Source organism: Aulonocara sp. 'chitande type north' Nkhata Bay, linkage group LG15, assembly GCF_057382095.1.
Source record: "Aulonocara sp. 'chitande type north' Nkhata Bay isolate Kocher_YH1m ecotype deep benthic linkage group LG15, A_spYH_male_GT1.1, whole genome shotgun sequence".
In the NCBI taxonomy this organism is placed as follows: Eukaryota; Metazoa; Chordata; class Actinopteri; order Cichliformes; family Cichlidae; genus Aulonocara; species Aulonocara sp. 'chitande type north' Nkhata Bay.
Genome location: NC_141358.1, coordinates 11443415 through 11463090, shown reverse-complemented (window position 1 = coordinate 11463090; position 19676 = coordinate 11443415). Strand labels below are relative to the sequence as shown.

At 40.8% G+C, this 19676-nt stretch overlaps 2 protein-coding genes across 3 annotated transcripts in view; one reads left to right on the top strand and one right to left on the bottom strand.

Annotated features, from left to right (window-relative positions):
• Positions 1–18930, top strand: part of usta (uronyl 2-sulfotransferase a) — a 69567-nt gene extending 50637 nt beyond the window's left edge. For both annotated transcript variants that reach the window (XM_086264141.1, XM_086264142.1), the window contains 3 exons: positions 15929–16026; positions 16142–16299; positions 17163–18930. In XM_086264141.1, the coding sequence (XP_086120267.1) occupies positions 15929–16026; positions 16142–16299; positions 17163–17455 (549 nt within the window). In that variant the 3' untranslated portion in view covers positions 17456–18930. The remainder of the gene's footprint in view (positions 1–15928; positions 16027–16141; positions 16300–17162) is intronic.
• Positions 1–19676, bottom strand: part of slc22a16 (solute carrier family 22 member 16) — an 81189-nt gene that overhangs the window by 48991 nt on the left and 12522 nt on the right. The gene's annotated exons all lie outside the window — the stretch shown is intronic.

The following is a 19676-nucleotide window of genomic DNA, read 5'->3' as shown; positions in this document are numbered from 1 at the left end:
TCAGCTTATTCTATCGTCAAGGTGCACATTTCTATCAGAAATCAGAAATAAACCATAAACTATGGTAGATTATTTTTTTACAGTATTGCCCTTTAACTGAATTACAGGAGCATTGCTTTACACTGCATAGCAATGAAGCAATATATTATTTACACTCAATGTACAGAATAAAATTACCAAAAGAATATACAAAAACCCACAGGCTGTAGTTTTACAGTATGTGGTAACGTATCAGCACAGTAAGAATACACACGGACATCTATCCAGTGCCGCTCGAGCATCAAATGTAACAAAATAAAGTAGATTCATGACCTTTAAGATCAACATTAACTTATTCCATCATCTAATTTTAGTGCATTTAATATTCAACAAGTAATACTAGAACATCATCAGCACACAAGCTGAGTGCTCAAAATGGCTGAACTCAGTGAGAAACCCCGTGTGTTCTCCCACAGTGAAAACGTGGTCAGCTACAGCTATGAGCATTAGGCTAGTTAGCTTTTCAATTAGCCTGATTCGCCCAGTCCCAGTTTAACTCACCAGCACACTTCTAATGTTCAACTCTCAGAGAGGATCTTGTTCAACTCTCAGAGAGGATCTTGTCCACTTCATCCGCTCCCGCGCAGATCTACAACATTGAAATCGGGCCATTATATTCCCTGTTAACTTCTTGTTAGCTTTTTAGCTTCAAGGTTAGCTTAACAGCTTCTGACTCACCGCGATGGTTTCAAGGTCCGAAATGTTCACAATAAATCAGGTCCGTTTCTCCAAGGTCCATGCAGATCTCCGGTATGGATATTTGCTCAATTTATCAAGTTAATAGTTATTTTCCAGCGAAAAGCTTGGCGGTGAAAATCAGCGATGGTCTCGTGCACCTCCGTCTCTCTCTGTGTCTGAGCACGTGACGGTACAGAGCAGGGGAAGGCGGGGCTTGTTCCTTCCTAACCAGTAGGGGTGTTAAATATACTCTTTGGGTTTTATTCTTACATTTATAGTATTTATCTTTTATTATTGATTTATTTTTGATCAACTCAGTGATTAACAGAGTAATGATAAATCCCAATTAACAATAACATGTTGTAGTGCATTACTGAGTCGTGTAAACTCACTGGGTTACATCCTCCCCTCTTAAATCTCATGCACGTCCCCGTGCATGGCTCTGGGGGAATAGGTAACATCATGAGCAAGGGAGTCGATGAAAGCTTTGTTCAATCCTTGAAAGAGTGATTTAACCACTGTTACTAGTGGGTTACCTAGCTGAGGATAAGTGAGTCTTTGGGATGGTTGGCGAATTCTTTCAGATCTTCTGATCTGTGTTTCTGTTTGCAAGGTTTCAGGTTCATCATCGTTTTCAACTTGTCTTTCAGGTGAAAGTTGATGAGTTGAGTTCTCTGACAATGGTGAATCTGACAAACTGGTCGACAAAACATTTTTGTCTTTTCGAGTGTCTGTTTCAGACTCACTTGGTGTGTTATTTTGTAGGCTTGTGTCACTTTCACTTGGTGATACGTTTGTTTCACTTTCACATTCTGTCTGAGGTAGGTCTGTTTCACGGTCCATTTGAGGTAAGTTGGTGTCAGTTGAACTTCCAATTTCGCCTTCAGGTAAGTATGTTTCAGTTTCGTTCTCAGTTTCCTTTTCAGGTAAGTCTGTCATGTCCGGTAATGTGTTAGGTTGTTCGTCATCATTTACAGGATATTTGTTTTGTTTGAATCCTTGTGTTGGCGGCATGGCGCATACTTGGTAGAAATGTCTGTCTTTCACTTGTGGAGGTTCAGGGTAATAAAACTCATCTTCCTCTTCCTCAAGTGTTTGGTCGGAGTCAACTTCCAAAGCTGAACTTTGTCTTGTGCGTGGTCTGTTAGTTTTTGTGACTCGCTCGGGTTCATGCTCTGTTGGTGAGAGAAATCCACAGGGAAGTAACAGATCTCTGTGGAGCGTTCTGTTGGGTCCATCTCCGTTTTCTGGTTTTACAGTGTATACTGGTAAGTTTTCCATTTGTTTGGTAACAATATACACTGTTTGCTCCCATTTGTCCGCTAATTTGTGCTTCTCTCTCAGGCGGAGATTTCGAACCAAGACTCTGTCTCCCACATGTAGTGTGGATTCACGGATGATTTTGTCAAACCGTTTCTTGTTTTTGTCTGCTACTTTCTGGGAGTTTTTGATGGCTATTTCGTAGCTCTGTTCGAGGTAGCTTTTCAACTGCTTGACGTATTGAGAGTGAGTCAACTGTGGCTTGTTTGGCTGTGGCAGGCCAAAGGCAATATCAATGGGCAAGCGAGGCTGTCTACCAAACATTAACTCATAAGGAGAATAGCCTGTTACATCATTTTTTGTACAGTTATAAGCGTGAGTAAGTGGTTTTACGAAGTCACGCCAGTGATGTTTCTCGGTGTCTTTCAAGGTACCAAGCATACTGAGTAATGTGCGATTGTATCGCTCAACAGGGTTGCCACGAGGATGATAAGGACTTGTTCGGACTTTGCGGATACCGAGCAGAGAGCACAGTTCTTTGATTGTACGCGATTCAAAGTCTCTCCCTTGGTCGCTATGAAGTCGCTCTGGAAAGCCATAATGAACTAAGAAGTTCTCCCATAAGTTCTTTGCAACGGTGGTGGCTTTCTGGTCTTTGGTTGGAATGGACACAGCATACTTTGTAAAATGATCCGTGATCACTAGGACATCTTTAGTGTTTTTACTGTCTGGTTCTATTGAGAGGAAGTCCATGCAGACTAGCTCCATGGGCCTGGAAGTTTTAATATTTACCAGAGGAGCAGCCTTGTCTGGCAGGGCTTTTCTACGGACACATCTCTCGCAAGCTTTCACTTTCTTTTCGACATCAACTGCCATTTTTGGCCAGTAGAAACGTGACCGAATGAGTTCCAGTGTGCGTTCGACCCCTAAATGCCCCATGTTGTCATGAAGATTAAGCATAACTGTAGGGCGTAAGGAATCAGGAAGGACTAACTGCAACAAGGTCTCTGGCCCCAACTGGCGTTTCCGGTACAGTAAGTCATTTTGGAGGTCAAGACGTTTCCACTCCCTTAAAAATAAGAGAACATCGTGAGACTCAGACTTAGTATCGGCTGGTGGACGTGAGTCAGCTGCCAGCAGCTTGATGACTTTACTAATGGCTGGATCTTTTCTCTGCAGGTTGACAAGATCAGTATGGGTGTATCTGGGTAAGGCTAGGAGATTGTTATCATTGCCTTCTTCTTGAAACATGTCTGGAATGGCACCTGCAGACATGGCAAGTGACTGGACTAGAGCACAAGAGGGTTCAGTCTGATCCATAGCCATATATCTTTGACAGGCTGCCATCACGGTATCGGATTGAAGTTGGAACTCGACATCTTTGACTGAGGACAAGAGATGGGATCTGAACTTATCAATGCGCTGACATTCCTGGGTAAAAACTGGATCGTCTTCAGGTTTGTCATGTGGTTTCCTAGATAGTCCATCTGCATCAAGATTTTGTCTCCCAGCTCTGTACTTAATGTCAAAGTTATAGGTGGACAATGCAGCCAACCAACGATAACTCGTGGCATCAAGCTTTGCTGTGGTCAGAAGGTAAGTCAATGGGTTGTTGTCGGTGATGACTGTGAATGTGTTTCCATATAAATAGTCATGAAACTTGTCAGTTATGGCCCACTTTAAAGCTAGAAATTCTAACTTGTGGGCGGGGTATCTAGCTTCACTACGGGATAGACCACGACTTGCATAGGCTATAACCTGTGTGGTTCCATTCTGCACTTGATAAAGAGCTGCCCCAAGTCCGGTTGTACTGGCATCTGTGTGTACCAGGTAAGGTAGCTTTGCATCAGCATACCCAAGGACTGGTGAGGTGGTGAGTTTTTCAATAATAGTTTGAAACGATTTCTGGCACTCTGGTCCCCAACGATCACCAAAGGGCTCTTTGGGGTTCAGATACTTTGGATCACTGGGTGGGTTTTTACTATGCTTTCGTCTCGGAGGATAGCCAGCTGTGAGGGAGGTGAGGGGCTTGACAATTTTTGAGTAATCTTTGACAAATCTCCGGTAATAACCGGTAAAACCAAGAAACGATTGGAGTTCTTTTAAGGTTTGGGGTCTCGGCCAAGTCTTGAGTGCTTCAGTTTTTTCGGGATCAGTCTTTACGCCGTCTCTAGATACAATGTGGCCTAGATAACGGACTGATGTTTGGAAGAAACGACATTTGTCGGGCGAGAGTTTCAGCCCGTACTCTCTGAGTCGCTCAAGAACATGAATGAGTCGGGTCTCATGATCTTCAAGGGAACTGGAAAAGACTATCAAATCATCCAAAAAGACTAACACTTCTCTCAGATTGATGTCTTTCATACACTTTTCCATAAGCCTTTGGAAAGTGCTTGGGGCATTTGTTATTCCCTGGGGCATACGATTAAATTCGTAGAAGCCGAAGGGGCACACGAAGGCTGTCTTTGGCTTATCTTCTTCACACATCTCGATTTGATAGTACCCTGACTTAAGGTCCATCACAGAGAACCACTGAGATCCTGCAAGAGCAGAAAATGACTCCTCTAAGTTTGGCAAGGCATAGGCATCGCGGATGGTCTGCAAGTTAAGCTTCCTAAAATCAATGCATAACCGCACATCACCATTCTTTTTGCGGACCACCACTATCGGTGATGAGAATGGAGATTCAGATTCTCTGATTATGCCTGCATCTAAGAGGGCTTGTAAGTGCTTTTTAACTGCCTCGTAATCATGGGGATGAATCGGGCGAGATCTCTGTTTGAAGGGGGTTTCATCTTTTAAGTTGATGTGATGTTTTACATGTGTGGCATGCCCAAAATCAAGATCATTGTGTGAGAAAACATCAGAGAAGGTGTTTAGCTTTTCAGCTATCTTCTCTTTCCACTCTTCAGATAGTGGTGATTCACCAAAGTCGAAACTGAGAGGGGGTCTTGAGGTTGAAGTCTGCTGCTGAGAGTTACACGTTGCAGACACCTTTTGGTCGCCTTTCTCAGGCTCAGGACATGGCATGACACAGTCAGGGGCAACTAGCTCAGCAATTACACAGTTAGTGGGCAATGTAATGTCATGGTTAGTCTCGTTTCTCAGCAACACAGGAACTTTATAAGGTCCGTGCTTTGGCAGAGATATAAGGCAACAATCTACAAACACACCACCAGGTAGGGAGCCGGTAGTGGGCTGTTCAATAAGTGCACACTGTTCAGGCTTAGCGTGGCTAGCATGCATAAAACCTTCCACTAGTAGCTTTTGATTTGCAGGAAGGACTTCTTGGGTTCTACTTTGAAGTTTTACCAAGCCGATCTTGCCACTGTCACTTTGTCTTTTTCTGGATGCTAATGTCTTTAGCACTTGTTGGTATCCATAAGGGAGTACCTTAAAGTCAGGTAAGGTGTTCTCACAAAGATGCTCATATAAGGGGTCAAGTGTATTTGTGCCAATTAGTAGAGGTGTGTCTGAGTTTGAGCGAATGTCAGGGACAACTAAGGCAAGAGTAGATAGTTCAAGCTCTGACTGATCGAGATCTTTGGGGAACATGATACTCGTCTCAATGTATCCCAAGTAAGGGACTGTCTGACCATTCGCACCTTCGACCTCTAGGAGATCACTGATGGGTTTTATAGGATGATCAGGTAAGTGTTCTTGATAGAAGGATTTGGCAATAGTGGTTACTTGAGAGCCTGAGTCGAGCAAGCAACTACATTCAACGCCATTGATAACAACTCTGGCTGTGCATTTTCTACCCACAAGTCTTTTGGGAAGTTTAGGTACTGAGTGAACATTAGCTGTTTCACATTGGGCTTTTGTTGTCTTTTTCTCAGTGGGACTTGGTTCAGATTTAGCACCCATCTGTCCCGCGACAGGGGCTCCTTCTAGTTTAAATTAAATGACTCATCAACTGGTCTGGATATTTCCCATTCTCGCTGCTTCTGTCTGAGGGCATTCCTTTTAGCTGCTACTAATGCTGGGTTGGGATCATTACTACAGCTGGAAGCGATATGACCATCTTCTCCACACTTGAAACAGTATCCAGGTTTGGGTTTGGCTGACACTGCAGCAATTTGTGGTATCTGTCCCGGCTTGTTCTGAGTTTTGGTACTTGGGTTCCTTTTTGCTTCCTTTTGAAGTTTCTGCGATCTTTTCTCTGTTTTATCAGCTCTGAGCTGTGCGATTTGAGACCTGAGGTCAGCAATTTGCTTCTGGAGGTCAGACGAATTGCTGTCCATTTCATGCTCATAATCGTTCCTACCTTGAGAGCGTGTGGTTTGCACGTTAGAATAAACACGAGTCTTTTGGATCCCCAAATGTTGTTTCATGCGGGTTGCTTTACTTGCCTGTTTGTCCTCCTCGGTGCGTAGGTGGAGGAGTAGCTCTGCAAAATGAGGTGGGTCGTCTTTCTTTTGTTCAAGTTGAAGGTTTGCAATCAATGAGCTGTCCCAACACCCTCTACAAAACTGTCTCAGGAGCTGTTTATTGATGTCACTAGAAGCAATTCCGTCTCTTTTTATGACTAGGTTTAGCACTGTGTGCAATCTTTGCAGGTAATGTGAGGGTTTTTCACCTCCATTCTGATTGGTGTTTAAGAAGCGAGCAAAGAGTTCGTCACCGTCCTCTACAGTTGCATAGGCAGAATCAAGATGTTCAAGGTAAGTTTTGGGGTTTGCTTTTGGACCAAAAGCTTTCACCAGGTCCGCTGCAGGGGGTGAAAGACTTTCAACAATCTTTCGCACAACTTGAGTTTCAGTGAGCAAAGGATCAGTCAAGCAAAACTCTACGCTGCTGCGCCAAGTGTCATAGTCAGTTTCGAAAGGAGGATGTGGAACTCTCCCTGAAAAAGGTTTCAGTCTGTATTGCGAGTTTGGTGGGGGAATGACTTCACTGCTTTTAACAATGTGCTCTACAATAACCCGCTGCACTTCAGGTGTGCTTAAAAGGTTGGTGGGAATCTGAGGGGTTTGTTTCTCAGCCTCTGCCGGTGGGTGAGTATTCAAGGCACTTACATGGTTGCTATTGGGTGTTAAAGGAGAAGAAGGTAGGGCCTCATCACTGTGGGGCACTGGCTCTTGTTCAGTGGAAGGCTCAACTGTGTGGACATCCCCTCCCAATGACTCCCCAATTTTAGCTAGTTCCTCCATCAAAAGGTCTTTAAACGATCGGTTGCTTCGTGCTGCCACATCTTTAAGCTGTGACAGGTAAGTTACAGTAGCTGATGCGCTGGTTTCAATGCTATACGCACTGGCTAGGTCTCGAACGTGATAGACAACTTCAGGTTTCACAGTGCAAGGTCTGTCATAAGGCAAATATCTTTTCTCTAGTTCTTTAGCAGTAGCCTCATGTTGAAATTCCACAATAATCTGACCACCAGTTGGTAGCTTAATCTGCCTACTGACAGGACCGAAAGCTTCTAAGAACTCAATTATTTCTTTATCAATGTCTGTGTTAGTTAAACCACTGACCAAGACAGCATTTTGAACTTTAACATTCTCTGTTTTCACAACTTCCATGGTTAGGACACGTAAAAGTACCAGTAGAAAAAAATACAAGTCACTGTGAAGCTCCAGGCACTCTTAATCGTTTTATTAAATTTTGGGTGGACTAACAACTCTGCAAACCCTCCTGGCTGGCTCGCCACTTTCTGTAGCCAAGTACAGGATAGGGTAGGGGAAATTAAAGTAAGATGGAGAGAATGGGCCAATAGCTAGATTCGCAGGAGGGATAAAGGGAGTTGCGTGGAGAAGAATGACTGGAGCCACAGGTAAAGTTGCTATGAATTGTATTAAACTATTTAGCAACAATTTAACAGCATTTTATGAACAGGAATGAAAACATAAAATAAAATACAGTGACAGCAATAATAATAACAGTCAGAATCCTATCTGAGCTCAGATATGTCAGTCTTGCCGGCTTAATAGTCAGTGTTCAGTCAAGTCAAATCCAACAGGTCAAAAGTTTGTGATTGGTGCGATTTCGTCCTACCGCACTGTTGCAATTGTTCGTGAGAGAAGAGCAACCTGCCCTTCTGGGCCAACTCAGAATGGCTGTGGTTCGGTTCAAAGGGAAAGGCTCGCCATCTTCCTCGTCAGGAAGAGATCCAGGTCTCACGATCCCATAAAAAAACCTAGCCTGTAAACAACAGGACTATTACTAATTCAGTTCACACTCTAATGATATACATGGCCATATGTAAATAATGTAAGTGCTATAACAAAACAAGCACAAAACATTAATTCTAATTTCTAACTATAGTCTATACAGTGCATCTTAATCATGAATGCAATCTTTAAATCACAATCAGCTTATTCTATCGTCAAGGTGCACATTTCTATCAGAAATCAGAAATAAACCATAAACTATGGTAGATTATTTTTTTACAGTATTGCCCTTTAACTGAATTACAGGAGCATTGCTTTACACTGCATAGCAATGAAGCAATATATTATTTACACTCAATGTACAGAATAAAATTACCAAAAGAATATACAAAAACCCACAGGCTGTAGTTTTACAGTATGTGGTAACGTATCAGCACAGTAAGAATACACACGGACATCTATCCAGTGCCGCTCGAGCATCAAATGTAACAAAATAAAGTAGATTCATGACCTTTAAGATCAACATTAACTTATTCCATCATCTAATTTTAGTGCATTTAATATTCAACAAGTAATACTAGAACATCATCAGCACACAAGCTGAGTGCTCAAAATGGCTGAACTCAGTGAGAAACCCCGTGTGTTCTCCCACAGTGAAAACGTGGTCAGCTACAGCTATGAGCATTAGGCTAGTTAGCTTTTCAATTAGCCTGATTCGCCCAGTCCCAGTTTAACTCACCAGCACACTTCTAATGTTCAACTCTCAGAGAGGATCTTGTTCAACTCTCAGAGAGGATCTTGTCCACTTCATCCGCTCCCGCGCAGATCTACAACATTGAAATCGGGCCATTATATTCCCTGTTAACTTCTTGTTAGCTTTTTAGCTTCAAGGTTAGCTTAACAGCTTCTGACTCACCGCGATGGTTTCAAGGTCCGAAATGTTCACAATAAATCAGGTCCGTTTCTCCAAGGTCCATGCAGATCTCCGGTATGGATATTTGCTCAATTTATCAAGTTAATAGTTATTTTCCAGCGAAAAGCTTGGCGGTGAAAATCAGCGATGGTCTCGTGCACCTCCGTCTCTCTCTGTGTCTGAGCACGTGACGGTACAGAGCAGGGGAAGGCGGGGCTTGTTCCTTCCTAACCAGTAGGGGTGTTAAATATACTCTTTGGGTTTTATTCTTACATTTATAGTATTTATCTTTTATTATTGATTTATTTTTGATCAACTCAGTGATTAACAGAGTAATGATAAATCCCAATTAACAATAACATGTTGTAGTGCATTACTGAGTCGTGTAAACTCACTGGGTTACAGAACATTTATTGCAAAACCCAAAAAATGAACAAAATCCAAAAGGTTATTTCAGATAGGAGAGCCTCCACTCTGCAACTTCGATGGCTTTTAGAAAGCATTGCCACACTGGGCCCAGGTGTTGACAGTGTTATTGATGGAAAATGGGACACAACAGCTCTCCAATGCCAGCAGATAATACCTACACCACAAACAGGCCAACAGGAAGGCAACGTGGAGTGGGTCATCACACTTAACTCACAGATACTAACCAAACTGGCTAAGGTTAGCTAAAAACTCACCACAATGAGGTCTATGTGGTCATAATTATAGTCCACAAACCACTTTGCAAAAATCTGATGTTCGCATGTTCAAATTCAATAACCAAATCAGAGAAGCTCTCAACAATAAGAAAACACACTCGTAACAGCAGGTAACGCTGTGACTTTTGAGGGGGCAAGACATCTGGTCGCCATGGTGTTGTGATCCCACAATATCCAGTGCCCACAAACTATAACAGTATTATTTAATGGGTCAAACAAATACTGAACCTTTTTCCTCTGTCTGCTTTTAATGCTGGTCCGAGTGCCCCAAACCCATTTGCTCTCATATTGACATTTGCTAAATCAGTGACAGAGATGCTTGTGATTTGAAATATGAATGCATTAGAAGTGTTTGACAAGCTAACACACTTAGTTGCTATGCGTGAATCACTGGTTGGCCGGTAACAGTGCATTAAATTTGAATAACTTTGGTTGCAGGCTCACTATTTTCGCAACGTGATGCTCAGTAGAGACATGAACTGAAATGTTGCATAATGAAGTCTTATTCTGGTGTTTCCATGATGTAGACTTTAATTACAGGGGCATGTATATTGAGGAATGTTTATACATGCTCTACATATATGTAGTAATGATACTATACACTGCACTGTAATTAGCCTGTAGGATCTCTTTAAAAAATGTTAAGAAGAGATGATCCTCCTGACGTTAATATTCTGCTTTAGCCCTTTTCTTCTGTATTTCTGTTTGTTGCTGTCTCAAGACAAATTTTAACTTCCTAAATTCAAAAATATAAGCAATATATTAAAACCACACTCTACTCTCTTTGAAGATGTTCCACATGTGGTGTTGCTCCAGGGTGGATGGCAAATTGTAAACTCATGACAGTCTGACGCTAACCCAATATATAAATCTGATTAGGATTCGAATTAAAGACTCGATTTACCACATCAGAAACTTGATATCCTACATCTGCCTCACAGAGTTGTTTATCCCTGTAGCACCAGATTGAAGTCACTGCATACCATTTTTTTTAACTCTACCTACCATTTGGAAGCATACTGTAATTTTCAAGCTACTATTTTTTGATCTTTGTGTTCACTCCATTCCCTTATATACTTTTTAAGCAGATGACAGTTAAAAGTTAAAAGTGAGATGAAGCATCTGATCGGAGGTCGGAAATCCCCCTGAAGTGAGACGCCCAAGCCTCATATAAAATTTAGGGGGAATCCAACAAAAACGGAAAACAGTGTGTCAAAACAAAAGTGAGGTCAAAACAAAATCGTATTAATATTTGTTTAAGATTAGGCACAAACTCTTCTCATTCTTTCCTCCCACAGTAAGTGCTATGAGAGACCTAAAGGGTTCAGGAGGCTGTTCTGAGAAGCTAACAAGAGGAGCGAATGTCATTCTGGCTTGAGTCTGACTCGCTGTAATTAAGTATTGCACTGTTTGCCCTGCAGTTTTGGACCATGTGAGTTGAGTTATTAAAGTATGCAGACCACAGGGGCCCCTTGCTACAGTTAAAGGAGAGGGGAAGGCTGTGTTGTCATCGACTAGCCTACCTGTGTGTGCATTTAGCTTTAGATACACTTATGAGGAGAAAGTATTCCAGAAATGGTAAAGAAAAGTAAATTTTAGATTATTATAACCATGGTGCTTAATCCTTTAATTGAGTATAGTTTAGGAATGCTGTGTTGTACTTAAATCACTAGAGTGTCTTATAAGGTTTGAAGTAACTGACCAAAAGCTCTGAAAATATCAGGAATTAATATGTTGATGGTGTTCCACAGATTTTGTCTTACTGTACTGGCATAAAGTGTCTCGTGGCAGCATCTCATAAATCAAAACTTTTTCAAACTCAGTCTTCCTTTGGTTTCCTACTTTGCTTTTTATGTTACACTGCTACTCCTGGTGTTATTTTTGTACTGTCTTTATTAGCAACAGCAGCAACCTAGTTCTAGTATCTAATCAGTAAAACCAAAAAAACAGTTGTTGCGAAAATATGCCTTCCATCTGCACGGTGTACACGGCTGCTGAAAACAGTACACACTGCAGAATATGCACAGAAATGTATTATATGCAAAAAGATACATTTAGGGCTTCATGTATCAATTGATCAATCAAATATTTATTTCACACATATAAGCAACAAATTAATAAACAAGAAAAACGAAGAATATCAAATCAGTGAAGAGCATCATATTCACACGACCATTTCCTTTTGGAAAAGAGGAGGATGACTGCATTGATTCTTGGCAAGTCACCTCTATAGGGAGATTAAGTAGGTCTTTCATGGTTAAAGTTTCATTGACAGTATTGGGAAGATGAATGTCCACACTATAAGTACAAATTCAAGTATGTACGGAAAGAGTACCCCTAATGTTAAGAATCACCCCTCAGACTGGGCATGGCTGTATCCTCCACCTGGTGTGCTTCAGCCTGCTTGTCCTGTGTTGGTTTTGTATGTGAGGTGTTGATGAAAGAGCGCTGTCAGTTGCTAGCCGGGGCCGAGGGAGCCTGATGCACGTGTTACTGAGACATTCCTGTGGTCGGCTTGGATTTTCCGTCAGTGCCCACACCCCCTTTTACATACACACATGCTACTTTATACAAAGGCATGCACTGGTCAGTTGAACATAGCACGCACACACTTAATCACACTCAGACACACATGATATTTACCACATTTGCAGTTATTTTGTGAACCATTATGCAAATTTAAGTTGCTTTAAAATGCCAACTTGGAATGATGTGGTTGGATAATTTATATTGTATTGAGCTGAGTTTTTGACTGTTTTGTGTGTGTGCATGTGCATGTTTTTTAATGAATTAAAACAAAATACAGATGCATCCGCTGACAGTACTAAATCAACCTCTGTCTTGCCGCAAAGTACAAAGTGCATGCGTGGCAGCCTACATATGAATACGCTTGCAAACACTTATAAAAAAAGAGTGTCTGTCCTCACTGAACCTAAAAGGCCCAGCTTTTTCTCAAGACTTGGAAATACTGGTTCGATCAGATGAGATTCCCACAGTAATTTGACATAATCCAACATTTAAAATGACAAGTAGACTTATTAAATAAATACACAAATTATATTAGAGGGTTTACTGGCACCAGTCTTGCCTTAGCCTGCCTTCACTACAATAACAGACAGGTGGTGTGTCACACTGTTGGCCTAAGGCACAACGAACACATAAGGTTCACTCATTACAGATTTTTTTTTTTAATGAATTTCTGTGGTTTGTGTAACATAACTATAATCAGTGTTTTGATACTGAGGAAAACCATGAGTGCAAAGCATAGGTCCTCACTCTTTTAATAATTAAAACCTAATTTGGCTTGCTGCCTTAAATTTCTTTAAGGACACACTGCAAACTATGCCAAGATATGTCAAACTTAGTCAACTTTGGCATTTTAACAGATTCGACTAAAGACATGGGAACAGATTCTGTTTTCTTGTGACAGGCTGCGCGTAAAAAGTGCCTAAAGGTAAAGTTTTAAATAGTTTCTTTGCTATTTTGTCTGTTTTATGTAGACACGACGCTGGTTCATCCCTTGAGTTAGATGCCTTTTCCTGCTTGAATGATTCATAGGTCAGTGTTAAGTGGATTACCAATATTAAATATTAAATTCAGTCAGGAAGCCTCAAGACCATTTTGTAAAATTACCAGAAAAATAAATGGAATGGTTAAGCCCAAAATAGGCCTAAAACTTAAAGAATATTAAAATTACAGTTATTACCTCTAATCTTTACTAGAAATGCTGATGTACCTGTTTAAAAGGCACCCACTTGCTCATGTGTTCAAAAGATTAACTCAAAAAGCGAAAGCGTCTTTCCACTGCCTCCAGATAGCAAATACAAACAAAAAGTTCTTTTTTTGTTTTCTCAAATTTGAATGCAAAACGTCCCATGGGAAAGGTTAACATCATCAATTACCCCTGATTTAATTTATGTCTACATTCCATTCAGTGAAATGGGAGACCATTGTACAGATTAGTGCCTATTTTGCTACAGTTTCTGTGAATGCTCTGTTGGCATAATCCACAGTGAGAAAAGGAACAATGAGCTTGAGTGTGCACACAGGAACTGTCTTTGAAATACTAATAAGGCTTTCTAAAGAGAGTGCGTATTGTCTGCGCGTGTGTGTGTACGTGTGTGCGTTGTTGTATACAAGCTGTGGCTGGATTCCCAGAAATCGCCTAAATGTTGACGCATGAGGGTCTCTGTCAGCGAATGTGCCACTTCCTGTCTGTTTTTGTTTGTTTTAGTGTATATGGCTTTTGCATCTTTTACCATCAAAGAACATACTCATAATTGATGAAACTGGATCCACTCACATCACCATTCTTTAAATAGAATGGCGCTTCATAAACCTGTCATTAGTACCTGGGGATCTGCCCAGTCCGCGAGCTGCCTTCCAGTCCTCACTGAGGCCTTCACCAAAACCGCTGTCTAGATCTCCATTCCTGGATCTAGCTTTATTCCACCTACTGTTTTCCTTCAAGAAACAATGTCTTGAAGATGTGGTCCGTGCTAGTGAAATGAAAAATGAAAGAAAAACATGGCAAACTTTACGCAAGTCTGCGCAAGACTTGTACACTAACAATAGTACAGTGCTGAACTTTTCTTTTTTTCCCTGAAGGTTCCTCTGGGGTATTGTTGTGGTTCCCTTTGAAGGGTTTTCCAGTCTTTTGCTTCACTGATCACCAATAAGTCCTGTTCCCAGTGCACAGCTGAGAGGAGTCACTCATAAAGTTCAAACACACCCTGCAGCCACTCTGTGAATCAGAGGCACAATTGTACCACAGTTTTCAGCCGCAAGAAAAATCTAACTAATCAGGTGAATAATTTATTTCATTCCAGCGCATGCTGCACAAGGCTTCATCTTGTGATTGCAGCTTAGATAGATGCTAAAGTGATATCACTATTTCAAATATCAAGTCCATGATGTTGTAGTTGAGTCTTTTCTCCGTTTGGAGCCTTTAAGTCATTTTACTTGCAAGTATTTCAGACTTTATGCAACATCTACTGCAATCCTGCCCCTCCTACAGAGGATCCAGGATCTTTCTTGCATTTGTTTTAACAGGCTTTTGGGTTCAGTTTTTCTTTATGTAGTCTGAGAACAAAGGTTGTACAGCCTTAGAAAAAGATGTTTGAGACTGTATGAAAAACCCTGAGCAGACCTGATGGCAACATTTTTCAATGAGGGGTTCTCGTAAGGCTTTCATGCCAGAAAATACAACTGGAAATAAATAAGTCGAGGCTAATAGAAACATTAGCAATGAGTGTGCAAATGTCTCCAAGACACATAAACACTTAAGCATATAAACATGCTCTTCTACACATGGTTTATGCCTTTTTCTATGTTTACACTCCAGTCAGCATCTCTGTTTCAAGCTTCCTATTGCACTCAGATGATTTCTTATGCCACACCTGCAGCAGCAGGAGCAGCAGCTTGGATCCTTCGTGAGGCTCTCTGACTTTTGTCCTGTCGGACTTGGCCATTTTTGTGATGATCCATGTTAGGCTTAGACTATTTTTGCCAAATTGCTGTTTAAGTTAGTCATTACAGAGCCATTATGGTATAAATCTAAACAACAACCTATGACAAAATGTTCTAAATTTGCCTCATGCATGTAGTCTGGTCCTACTGTAGGTGACATATTTGAGCGCAAGCCTTGTGCACACATGTGCCTGCTGCTGTGTGTGGATGTGAGCCATGCTTCGTGGAGTGTTTTGTTGCTCAGGACTTGTTGCTATCCCTGAGGCTTACGTCACCTGACATGGATTTGACTGCTGTTTCCGTGGCACTCAGTCGCTGGCCAGCTTCACTCCTGCAACTGTCTTTTTTCCATTCATTACTCAATAGCTTTTCAGATAAGTGGTTTTTCAAGTTTCACAACTCTGGTCTCATTATCTTAATCGTGACATCTTTAAGTTAAACACGAATTCATTTGAGAATACTTTCTCTTCCTATGTGGTATCATAGCCTATGAGATCAACTGAGATGAGAGGGAAGAGCTTATCTTTGTGCACAAGATGTGGTTTGACAAAGCACTTTGGCTTGTGGGGTAATGACAGGCAAGCAGTCCAGGTTCACGGCAGTGCAAGTGAATAGCTTCCTCTAGTGGTAAAAAGAAATAATTGCAATTCTGATTGAGATCAAATTCACTGCAAGTAGAATAAAAAAATTTTAAAAAGCATAAATTATTAGTAAAGCAAAAATATAAAGACTCATATGTGCTTGTCTGCTTTCAGGACATCAATGTTTGCATCCTAGAGAATTACCCTGAGTGCTCCAACCCAAGGGTTTTCTACATCATCCCCTACTTCTGTGGACAGCATCCTCAGTGCAGGTATTTATGAGATTTTGTCAAGTTGCATTACAAAAGCTTGGTAATATTTCTTTCCAAGTAATGCTACTCTAGTGCAAACTTTCTCTTGGTCTTATTTTCCTTCTGTCTCACACAGAGAGCCAGGAGTATGGGCTTTGGAGAGGGCCAAACAGAATGTGCTGGAGAACTACCTCCTTGTGGGGATATTGGAAGAGCTGGAGGACGTTCTGCTCCTGCTAGAGAGGCTCTTACCTCATTACTTTACTGGAGTACTCAACATCTACAAGAGCCCTGGTAGCTGCACCTTGTGATATAGAATGTTTTATGCTGTCAGAGTATCGAGTGAATGTTTTCCTATACAAGACAATAAAAAAGTCTTTAGCATGGTAACGTGATCAACGTAATTAGAATGTGAATAGTTTTGCGGGTATTTTGTCACAAATTTGCATAGCCTGGTAGTGACCGTTAAAATGCTCTAACTTCCACACAGGACAGAGTTAGTTCTCATGATTTGATTTATGCATACCTTTTTTTTAATGAGGTTCTGATCACAAGATACAGTTTATCTGTTTATTTTGAATGTCATAAAAATGTGCTATTACATGATTTGGGGTGATCTTTATTACGAGAAATATTTAGTGACTTCATACAAAAGGTAGCAACACCTTTTGTATGTGATTTATCAAAAATATCACCTTTATAAGAGCTGCAATAAGAGTTAGGTAGCACTCTTAGCACTCATATGGATAGTAGTCAAGATCCTGTGACTTCCAGATACAGACAAACAAACTGGTGATGGCTAACCAACAGGGCATAGTAGTGGTGGACAAGCAGAGCAAGAAGGCCATAGTGACAGATATAGCTAGGAAGAAATACCAAGAGCTGCATGTTATTTTTGTCCAGCTTAGCGAACCGCTTGTCATGATGACTTAGTAGCAAGATATCTAAATAGATGAGGTGATATATGAATCATTCACATTAAACAGCAATCACTTGCTACTTAACTGGAAAAATAAGTGGCTTAAGATGATGATATATGATATAGTTATTAAGTAATTTCCTGTCTAAATAAATGTGCTTGAAACTTTTTTTTAAAACATTTTGATTTTAGTCTTTGCTGAACTTTGTTTTTTTGTCTCTCCATCATTTTGTTGCAGATTATAGGAAAATGGGAAACATGACAGGCACTGTGCGTAAACAAACCCCCACTTTAGAGGCCCTGCAGGTGCTGTATCACCGCATGCGCTATGAGTACGAGTTTTACAACTTCGTCCGTGACCAGTTCCACCTCACGAAGAAAAAAATCGGCCTGAAGTCTGTTTCCAAACCCCCCGCCTATTCAAATGATTTCCTGCGGCAACTGGCCCTTCGAACCCCAGAGCCTCTGGATGAAGACGAGGAACTGGAAACGGATCTGGAGGATGCAAATAGCTGGCTGGTTCATCCCTAAGGGATGCTCGATGAACATTAGACGCAGCCACGTAACGGCTGCTTAGCTAGGACTGGCTAAAGAAAACTGTACCCTGAGGACAAAGGGGAGGAGTTTCAATCTTTCAGCGTCACCCAGAGAATTGAGGTGCAACTCCCAAACTGACAGGCTCAGCACTGAAAACTGTAGAGTTGAGAAACTGGATGGACAAAATGCTCTATTTATAAATTGACCAAGGGCAATGGGAAATAATATTCAACTCAATCTGCTTGACTCAAGTTTTCCTTTTTATAATTTGGGCTTCTTTTTGGGTTCGTTTAAAAACCGTACTGTCGCTGTCATCTCCAGGGAGAGATTAGTGCAAGATCTGGACAGCTAACTGTGATTGGAAATGTGCTAAATGTTATCGCCAGGTTGTTTACTATAGGAGAGGAATTAAAGGCATTTCCCAAGACAGATTACTACTTTATGAGAGGTTTGATGTCCTGAAAGCTGGATGTTGTTGTGAATTTTAAAAAGTGCCATAAGCCTTTTAGGTATATTAGTCTTCCAGGACTGTTGTCAGACCTTACTAAGGGTTCTGGGATTTGTGTGGCAGAAAGTTCTGTGCACAGCTGGCAGAGTTGTGACATAGTCAGTTCATTTGTTTTAGTATTGGTTTATAACATTTTGTGTAATTTTGTGTAATTTGTTAAATACTATTAGGTGTAAATGAGGGTTAAACTGCGAGCACTCAAGTATGAATTCAGAGAATTCCAAAAGTGTGCATGAATGATTGAGTTTGACCAAACAAGCTGTGTATTTTAGCAAAGATTTATTATTTGGGACAGGCTATATGTTGATACTGTAGAGTGAGTTAAAAGCCTTTATGAAGCCTAATTTGTATTCCAAAGTTTAAAAGATTGAGCTTGCCAAATAGCAGTTTTTTTTGCAAAACTGTATGAATACACTGCACTTTGTGTTAGGTGACATTTCCTTAACATCTGCAGCAAAATGAGGGATTTGGTCACAACTGAATGCTGATTTGCCTGTCATTTCAACTCAGATTATTTGTTGTTTAAGGGTTTTCTGTATATTAATGTTATCATCAAAGTGTGTGAAGTGTTACCAAGCCCAGTTAATACTTATTTCTAATTATCCAGCAGCTCCACAGTGCTTTTTCATCACAGATGTTTAAAAAAAACAATTAACCATAAGCTATTACGTGACTAAACATTTCACTCTACCATCTTAATCTCTGTTCTGCGTATCTTCATCATTATGTTCCATGTTTTGTTTTTTGCTAGTTTTATTTATTGTTTTCTATTCATTTGCATTCCATATAAAATTCTCAGGAAGATAAAAAAAAACAATGTTTAACGCTCACATATTTTTTGTTGTTGTTTATGCTGGTGGCTATAAAACAATTTTCGGCATTTAAGGGTGTCTAGAATGAACAATGGACAATGAATGAACAACTAACAAAGACCGTCAATAAATGTCCTCTTACTATTGCAGCTATTGCCCCTGTTTTACTTAAAAATGGTTTTGATACAGAAAAAAACGTACTTTTTACAGACTTATTATGGTGACTCCATTCGGGGAATTGCTAACTATATGTATAATATGTAGGCATTTTTTCCAAGAACCTTTGTTTAAGAGAGGGCATTCACTCACTGACCACTTTAAAAAAAGTGGCCCTTAAAGACAGAAAGGTAATTTTGGGGACGTTGAGGCATGTTGTTGGTACCATGATGTTTTGGGATTTTTCCCACACCACCACAGGGTTAACAGAGTAGAGTCAGAAGAAAATGGAAAATATCCACTTGGCAGCATTTCTCTGGGTGACAATGCCATGCTGATGTCGGAGGTCAGAAGAGAATGGCCATACCACTTCAAGCTAAGTAACTGTGTAACTCGGGGCATGAGTTACTATACATACCTAGCATGCAGCTCTGTATGCACAAGAGTATTTATTCTGGCATGTCAAATCTTGAAGCAGATGGCCTAAAGCAGCCACACCAGGTGCCACTCCTTTGAGCTAAGAGCAGGAAACTGTGGCTACAATTCAACAGGATATTGGAAGAATGTTGCCCGATATCTTGAATTCTGCTCAGACATTTATGCTAGGACGTAAACATCATGAAAACCATCATGATCTATACCGACTTATATCAATGGTTCAGGCCACAGATGGTGTTTAAATGGGGTTTTCTTGCCGTATTCTGGGACCTGAACAGTGTTTAAATGCCACATCTTACCA